The 9,046-nt window shown below is 42.9% G+C and overlaps 1 protein-coding gene across 1 annotated transcript; it reads left to right on the forward strand.

Moving 5' to 3' along the window:
• Positions 1-7,618: 7,618 nt before the first annotated feature.
• Positions 7,619-8,398, forward strand: LOC102439571 (DNA-directed RNA polymerase I subunit RPA12). Its single transcript, XM_006097882.2, has 2 exons — positions 7,619-7,673; positions 7,801-8,398. Exon 2 carries the CDS (start codon positions 7,820-7,822, stop codon positions 8,189-8,191), a length of 372 nt encoding a protein of 123 aa, XP_006097944.1. The 5' UTR covers positions 7,619-7,673; positions 7,801-7,819; the 3' UTR covers positions 8,192-8,398.
• Positions 8,399-9,046: the final 648 nt, after the last annotated feature.

Below are 9,046 nucleotides of genomic sequence, written 5' to 3' on the forward strand. Positions count from 1 at the left end.
TTTTATTAACGGTCCATCTCCGTCAAGCAGGGATTTTTGTCTGCTTGTCCATGGCTGTTACTCTAGATCTAAACAATGACTAGCACATAGTCTGTGCTCAATAAATAATGTTGAATTACTGAATACACCCCACAATTACCACAGAATGCTCTGTAAGGTGAGAAAAGACCAATGGGCAGTTAGAGCTCTATGGAGGAAGGAGAAAGACTAATCAGTTCTGCTTTGAGAGAGCCTTTCTGGGTGTTCCTTCTAATTCACTTCTGAGCTATGTTGGGCAGCCACAAGAGCTCTTTATCTTCTCATTTGGTCTGTAAGATCTATAGAGCCCACAGTGGTATTCCCCTCCCCTGCCTTCAGTATTGTTTCGTGCCTCTCCTTTGTATTTCAAACTAGACCAGAATATAGGAGATCAGATCAGCTATGCATCAGGCTTAATGGGAACCTCTTGTGCAACTTGGTGCTATGCAATGCTGGCTACTGCTTTTCATCTCTGTCTTTCTCATAACTTCCTATACACTAGCTAAATGCATCTGGGGATTTTTGTATTGCAGACCTGGGTGCTCTCAGTGGAGGGAATCAGCTAATAAGAGGTCTCTTATCCTTACACAAATTTGTTTTGGTGCTCATCTCTGCCAAGGGTTCTGCCGTGAATCGATGCATTCATTAAGTCTTTCAAGATTAAATGCAAATTATATTATATATACATGTAATATACATTATATGTATTATATATATTATATATTATATGTATTATGTATATTATATATATATCTGTACATGTATATATAAACTCTGATGCTCATAACAGATGTTTTATGTAAGGTATATATGTGTATGTGCATATATACACAGAGAGAGAGAGACCCAAGAAAATGTATACACATACTTTGAATAATTATGAAGACAGTTTTTATTAAAATAAATTTTATTTTCAAAATTGAGCTATCAGCTGTTAAAATGTGTAACATTTTGGAACACCAAATATATACAGATCTTATATACCTTGAACACCTACTATGCTTCAGGCAGTATTCCAGGTAATAAGCAAAATAACCAAAATCTTTATCCTCAAAGAGCTTAGATTCTAGTAATGAAATGTCTTAGCCCAAGTTACCCAGAAAAAAAGAGCCTGAGGCAAAGCTCGAGTGTCAATGCTTTATTAGGGATCAGTAAGAGTGAAGGAAAGGAGAAACAGATCTAACAAACAGATCCTGGTGATACATCAGTAATCTGGCCAGTGTTTTATGAAGAAAGGCAGCCAGTCTTTTGGCCACTTAGGATGTCTCCAGACAGGCTGTACAGAAACCAAGGGAAGGAGGAAAGAGGATAAAATGTATACCCCAGTTTTCTCCAATGAAGGTTTGCCCTGTGGGGAGTTAACTTTTCGCACCCATAAATATTCCCTGGGCCCTTCAGCAATTAAGGGAAGACAGACTCCACCATCTGCCCCCTGGCCCTTTTTCTGAGTTCAGAGTGACAGAAGGAGCCAGAAATGACCACTGCAGTAGCAGCTGGGAACAAGAGAAGCCAAGAGAATTTGAGATAGTCCATAAGATGTGATACAGAAGTTCACTTTTTATTGTAATAAAAAATTCACTGTCATCAAAAATAGCTAGAGCCAGGCTAGATTCATCTTGTGGGGGATGTTGATAGTGGCAGAGGCGACATATGTGGGGGGCAGGGCATGTATAGGAAATCTCTGTACCTTCCTCTCAGTTTTGCTGTCAACTAAAATTCTAAGAAAATAAAATCTATTTTTTAAATTGCTAACAAGATGAGATAATATAGTCATGGTTACATTTCATGGTTCTGCTATGACAACTTGTGGTTATAGGGAAATTTAATGCAGCATTTGTTAACTCTGGAGTATACTCAATGCTAAATACATTTGTCATCTGCTGCTCATAGTAGATCTTATTAGCCGCTCACAAAATAATTCCCTAGAAGATTTTGGGGTGTCGATGTGGTTAGCCCCAGAAAATGAATTTAATAATCTAAGCCAAAGGTTGGCAAATTATAGCCCAAATCTGGCTCACAGCCTGATTTTGTAAAGCCCAAGAGCTAAGAAGGAGTTTTACACTGAATTAACAGGTTGAGAAGGAGGAAGAGAAGGAGGAGGAAAAGAATATGAAAAAAATGCAAGAGAGATGATAGGCAGACCCCAAAGCCTAAAATATTTACTATTTTGCCCCATACAGAAAAGTTTTTCCATCCCAAATCTAGGCCAATGATTGCCATGAGCACATGTGTCATTTCTGGCCAAAAAGATATGAGATGAGGTCTGCCTGGGAATGGGGTGGGTCTGTTTTTGGATAGGGCAAACAGACACGTCCCTGGACTCCGTACTTGAAATGGGGGCCACTTGGGGATGCTGCACCTTATTTCACTTTTTAAACATCATTAAAATTGAATTGAGAAGATTTCCCTTTCAGCCAAGATGGAGTGATTTCATTCTTACATGAGGGGTAGGTGTCTCTCTCTTCATTTTAAGGACCAGGAATCTGCAGTTCAAAGTTATGAGGCAGTAAAGAGCAGATATCACATGCTCTGGTGACGAACCCCAGTACATTGGAACCACCTTCTGAAGACAAAAGCATGGAGACTTTGACAAAACCATGGACAGAGAACTCAGACAATGCTACCACCATTGTGGCTTTAGACCAGGGGGTTCCCAGCAGCCTTCACACATCACTTTTTACCAACAAAAGTGGGCCAAATAGGCTGTGGATGGGTCTCCTACAGTGTGAACGTCCTCCTGGAGGCAACATCTCTTGTCTGCCTGCATCAGAAACTATTTCATTGCATTTTGAAAGAACTCCACTCCATACCATCAGCAATATCACATTTCCCATAGTTTTTGTGAGGCATTGTTGGTGGAAAGTGTTAGTGGGTGTCAGCTGCCCAAACTCAAGGAGAAAGTTAAAATACAGAGCATAGATGCAATTGCCTTACCACATCAGGTTAAGGGCCAAAGCATAGTGTGAGCCAAATTCTGTTTGTTCACTGGGCTCTCTTTACATAGTCCCATGAATACTGAGTTCCCAGAGACTAGAAATAGGAAGTTGTATAGAATTAATGTTACCACTGCTGGTCATCTCCCACTGCATCAGTCCACACAACCTGAGCTCCAGCCACATGACCTCTGGCCTTCCGCTGAGCATGCTGTCCCCTTCATGTCTCCAACCCTTTGCTCATCCAGATCCTTGGGCCCAGAATGCTGTTCAGTCCTGTCTTCATTGATCCACCAAACCTTTACTAAGCATCTGTAAAGTTCCTGGTATGTTTAGGTCCTGGAACCCAAAGATGAACAATAGTTTCTGCCCTTGAAAAGCTCCTGAGATAGACACATAACAAATAATCAAACTGTGATGTGATAAATGCTAAAAGAGATGTAAATTATTCTTTGAGAGTCCTGAAGATGGGGCAACTAACTATGCCTAAGTTGCAAAGGGGAAGAAAACAGGAAGATTTCATAGAGGAGAGGACATTTGAATTTGTTGAAATCCTTCTTATCCTTCAAAAGATCACCTCAAATGCAGCTTTGGTGTCATCCGCAGCGACGATTGTCATCAGTACATTTCAATTTGCTTGTGCCCCAAGCAGTTGTTTTCCTGTCCTCCTCACCAGACAGCAGGCTCCCTGAGGATAGCATCCAAAAGATATCCAACCTTATGTTTTCATAGCCCCCATCACAGGATCTTGCACACCCTAAGATCTAAATTGCATTAAAATTTCCAAGGGTGTCATTGAGTCAAGCAGCAATGTAAAGTTCATAAGGTTCCTGGGTAGTCATTGTGCCTAAAAATAGCAAGATGAAAATGTCACAAATGAAACAGCAGCTCATAAAAGCATCTCACAGCATGCGGGTTTCAAAAGAAACAGCGCCTGCTAGGAAGGACACAACTGGTGGATTTCTAGGTGGTACTGAGGTTAACCCGCACGCAATGCATTGATTGCTAAAGTAAGAGATGGGATGCAGAAAATCACCCCGATGGTTAAACCTCATAGAAATAAGGAAGCATGTAGAGTCCCCCTGAATATCCTTTGCAGCTATTAAAAGAAAAATAAGGAGAAAGAAGGGCCACACACAAGAGAAGCAACCACAGGTTTAGAGGAGTCAGAATTATTCAGGTGTAATAATTCTACCCATCCTCCAGCTAGCATGGAAGCTGGACTGAAACAAAGATTCCCAAAGCAGGGGGAGGAGAGGACCTCAGAAAGAAACAAGAGATTCCTGATTCAAAGGGAAGAAGAGGGCTCTTTAGTTCCTTTAGGTGATACTTGCATGTTGACTTAAGCACCTCTATTTTCCCATGGAGAAATCTTTTGGAGAAATAGGATTTTTTTTTTATTAAAGAATGTATTTTAGCCCTGCTGGTGAAGCTCAGTGGTTGACCATCAACCTATGAACCAGTAGGTCATAGTTTGATCCCCAGTCAGGGCACATGCCCAGGTTGCAGCTTGATCTTTAGTAGAGGGCATGCAAGAGGCAACTGGTTAATGATTCTCTCATCATTGATGTTTCTCTCTCTCTCTCTCTCTCTCTCTCTCTCTCTCTCTCTCTCTCTCCCTTCTTCTCTGAAATCAATAAAAATATTTTTAAAAGAATGTGTTTTAATTTTAGAAGCCGTATTACCATTGTTTCTGATTTTACTAGTACTTTATTGCTGTGTAAAAAATTCACACACAACTCAGATATGCCAAAAACTGGCTCTATGTATGGTCTATAAATGATCTCAGCTAAATTAACAGACTCCATCCTGCTGCTGGGCAGGATTCGGGGAGGAATAAAAGTGAGAAAAGGAATACATAGGTCAGAATCCCAGCAGAAAATTTCTATTACATTCAAACTGAGTCGTGGAGAAGAGTTTATGGCATTGATTTTTTTTAAGGTGTGGAAAGAGTTTAAGGAACCCTACAAGAAGTAGTGCAATGTTCTGAAACTAACAATAGCCAGAAGCCTGTTAGGGAACAGGATTGAGAGAATTTTCCAGAACCAGGAAAGAGAACACTATGGAAAAGGGCTGTCTGCAGGGAGCTCTCTGTAGAAATATACAACTGGCCTTTATGGCAATCTGGCAGGAAGATTCCAGAGGAATAATCACTCTGACCTTATTTTCATTCTTCAAACTACTACTAGCTTTCCCACTTGTTAGATGCTATCAAAAGCCAGAGAGCAAGCACATATGTGAGGCAACTCATGCATGTCAGACTCTCAGAGCACAAAGTGGAGTGAGAAAGAACAGCGGATGGATCTAGAGGGCCAGATTGAAATTATTCATCATTTTTGTCTCAGCATCCATTCTTGTCTTTAGGTGAAAAATGTATCCAACACAGAAAATACTTATAATCTAATTAACTACTGTATCATTCTAGGATAATGTCAATGTGGTGCTATGCCCATCAGAAAACTAAAATATTAGCCCCCACAAGTATCCTATATAATAAAAAAAGGGTGATATGCAAATTAACCCTCACACCCTCACAAGATGGCTGCCTACAACCAGGCCGGCAGGGGGGTTAGTGAGGGACAACCAAATGACTGAACAGCAGGCTGTGTGGAGTGACCAGGCCAGTGGGGGGGCCGTGAGGGGTGACCAGGCCAGCGGGGGGTGGGGGGCAGTTGGGGGTGACCAGGCCAGCGGGGGGGGGGGGGCAGTAAGAGGCTACCAGGCCATCAGGAGGGGCAGTAAGAGGTGACCAGGCTGGCAACGGGGGGGGGGGCAGTTAGGGGCGACCAGGCCGGTGGGGGGCAGTGCAGTTAGGGGTGACCAGGCCGGCAGTGGGGGCCAGTTGGGGGCAACCAGGCCGGCAGGGGTGGCAGTAAGGGGTGCCAGACCAGCGGGGGGAGACAGTTAGGAGCGACCAGGCTGGCAGGGAGGGGGCAGTTAGGGGCAACCAGGCTGGCAGGCAGGTGAGCAATTAGGAGCCAGCAGTTCAGGATTGTGAGAGGGATGTCCAACTGACAGTTTAGGCCCAATCCCGGGAGGTCCTGTATTGGAGAGGGTACAGGCTGGGCTGAGGGGACCCCCCCCCCCCCGTGCATGAATTTAGTTCATCAGGCCTCTAGTTTTTCATATAAAAGATAAAGAGGGGGAAAGAAGAAAAAATAGGAAAATAATTTATTAACAGAGACTATATCTGCTATAGTTCCTACTTTTATAGTTGTTTGTAGAATCTAAATTAAATAATCATAAATTCCTTGTTCCATTATCCATTACATTTTCCCTTTACACTCTGCCTGCACCTCCATTGGATGAAATCCTTTACCTGGTAAAGTTACTTAAACCCTCATTCCTAAGGAAATGGAGCACGTTTATTTTTTTAATATATCTTTATTATCGAAAGTATTACAGATGTCCCCTTTTCCCTCCATTTATCCCCTCTAGCCCACTTCTATCCTCTCCTCAGGCCTTCACAGCACTATTGTGTGTGTCCATGGGTTATGCATATATGCACATAAGTTCTTTGGTTAATCTCTCCCTCCCCCACCCCTTCCCTCTGAGATTTGTCAGTCTGCTGCATGCTTCCATGTCTCTAGATCTATTTTGTATGTTAGTTTATTTTGTTCATTAGATTCCACATATAAGTGAGATTGTGTAATACTTGTCTTTTCCTGACTGGCTTATTTCGCTTAGCATAATACTCCCCATGCTGTCTTAAAGTGGAAGAGAGCCTTCTTTTTAACAGCTGCATAGTGTTCCATGCTGTAAATGTACCACATTTTTTTATCCTCTCAGTTACTGATGGGCACCTGGGCTGTTGCCAGATCTTAGCTCTTGTAAATAGTGCTGCAATGGATATAGAGATGCATATATTGGTGTTTCAAGTTTTTAGGATATATTCCTAGAAATGGAATTACTGGGTCAAATGGCAGTTCCATTTTTAATTTTTTTAGGAAACTCCATAGTGATTTCCATAGTGACTATACCAGTCTGCATTCCTACCAGCAGAGTACTCAGGTTCCTTTTTCTCCACATCCTCACAAGTACTTGTCGTTTGCTGATTTGCTGATGATAGCCATTCTGGCAGGGGTGAGGTGATACCTCATTGTTGTTTTAATTTGCATCTCTCTAATGATTAGTTACTATGAGCATCTTTTTATATCTCTTGGCCATCTGTATGTCCTCTTTGGAGAAGTGTCTATTGAAGACTTTTGCCAATTTTTGTTTGTTTATTTGTTTTTTAATTGATTTTTAGAAAGAGAGGAAGGGAAAGGGATAGAGAGATAGAAACATCATCAATTGGTTTCCTTCTGCATGACCCTACTGAGGATCAAGCCCCAAACCCAGGCATGTGCCCTGAACAGAAATCAAACCAGTGACCTCTTAGTTTCTGAGTCGACACTGAACCACTGTGGCACACCAGCCTGGCATCCTTTGCCATTTTTTAATTGTATTATTTGTCTTCCTTTTGTTAATTAATATCCGACAAAGGAAGCAAGAGCATACAGTAGAGTAAATACTGTCTTTTCAATAAATGGAAAATTGGACAGGTACATGAAAAAAAATGAAACTAGACCACCAACTTACATAATACACAAGAATAAACTCAAAATAGATAAAAGACTTAAACCTAAGTCATGAAACCATAAAAATCTTAGAAGAAATCGGCCGGCTCCGGGAAGCCCGCAAGCCCCGTGGGAGCCGCGCTCGGGCTCCGCGGTCGCAGAGGCACGACACACGCGTGGGAGGCGGCTCGGGTTCCGCTGGCTGAGATCCAGACACAGCATGAGAATGGCCCCTGCGTGGGGAAGAGCGCTCTCTGTCTTTTGTTCCTAACCTTCTCCTCCCTTCGCAGCCTTCGCCCACCGTCCATCATGGACCTCGCCGGCAACGGCTCCAGCTTCCAGTCGGATCTGGATTTCTGTCCGGATTGCGGCTCGGTCCTGCCTCTGCCAGGCACTCAGGATGCAGTCACCTGTACCCGCTGCGGCTTCTCCATCCACGTGCGAGACTTGGAGGGGAAGGTGGTGAGGACCGCAGTCGTGTTCCACAAGCCGGGCACAGCCACGCCCGTGTCGATGGAGGCCGGCCCCGAGCTCCAGGGGCCCGTGGTGGACAGGCGCTGCGCCCGCTGCGGTCACGAGGGGATGGCTTACCGCACCCGGCAGATGCGCTCGGCCGACGAGGGCCAGACGGTCTTCTACACCTGCACCCGCTGCAAGTTCCAGGAGAAGGAAGACTCTTGATTTTCCTTTTTTTTCTGGGCGACTCAACAATCCCTCCCCCATCCTCTTCCTTGGGAGTTGAAGGATATTGGTTCCTAGACCCTTGTCCATCCCCTGGTTGCAGTATTTGCTCCCCGAGAAGCACATCACCATGTGGGGAGTACTGTTGTCCCCAGGTTGCTCCTATTCCTAGTTGAGTTTTCCTATTAAAGCTATGTTTTTGCCGAACCGGTCAAGGGCATGTACCTTGGTTGCGGGCACATCCCCAGTGGGGGGCGTGCAGGAGGCAGCTGATCGATCTCTCTCATCGATGTTTCTAACTCTCTATCCCTCTCCCTTCTTCTCTGTAAAAAAATCAATAAAATATATATATTTAAAAAAAAAAAATCTTAGAAGAAATCATAGGCAGCAAAATCTCAGACATCTCTCATAGCAATATGTTTGCAGATATATCTCCTAGGGAAAAGGAAACTAAGGAGAAAATAAACAAATGGTACTACATCAAAATAAAAAGTTTCTGTACAGCAAAAAATAAAAAAATCAACAAAATGAAAAGGGATTTGCCAATGATACATCTGATAAGGGGTTAATGTTATATATATATATATATATATATATATATATATATATATATATATATATATATCAACAAAATGGAAATGGAGTTCTTGATGATCCTGTCTCTTTGGGATTGATGCAGTTTTCTGTTAGCAAGACTATCAAGCAAATTGACAAGACAATCCAGCAAATCCACCCGGTCCGGTTACAGTCTATCTAGCCTCTTGGTGTAGCAGTAATGCAATTTCCTCTTAGAGATCCTGTCATCAGTCATCTCAGCCTTCTCTATCTGTTTTTCAAAAATAGGCATTCCTTGAC

Source organism: Myotis lucifugus, unplaced genomic scaffold (assembly GCF_000147115.1).
Source record: "Myotis lucifugus unplaced genomic scaffold, Myoluc2.0 scaffold_212, whole genome shotgun sequence".
Taxonomy (NCBI): domain Eukaryota; kingdom Metazoa; phylum Chordata; class Mammalia; order Chiroptera; family Vespertilionidae; genus Myotis; species Myotis lucifugus.

What these genes read in the sequence shown, in the direction of transcription:
- LOC102439571 (XM_006097882.2), top strand. Translation starts at nt 7,820, where the DNA reads ATGGACCTCGCCGGCAACGGCTCCAGCTTCCAGTCGGATCTGGATTTC.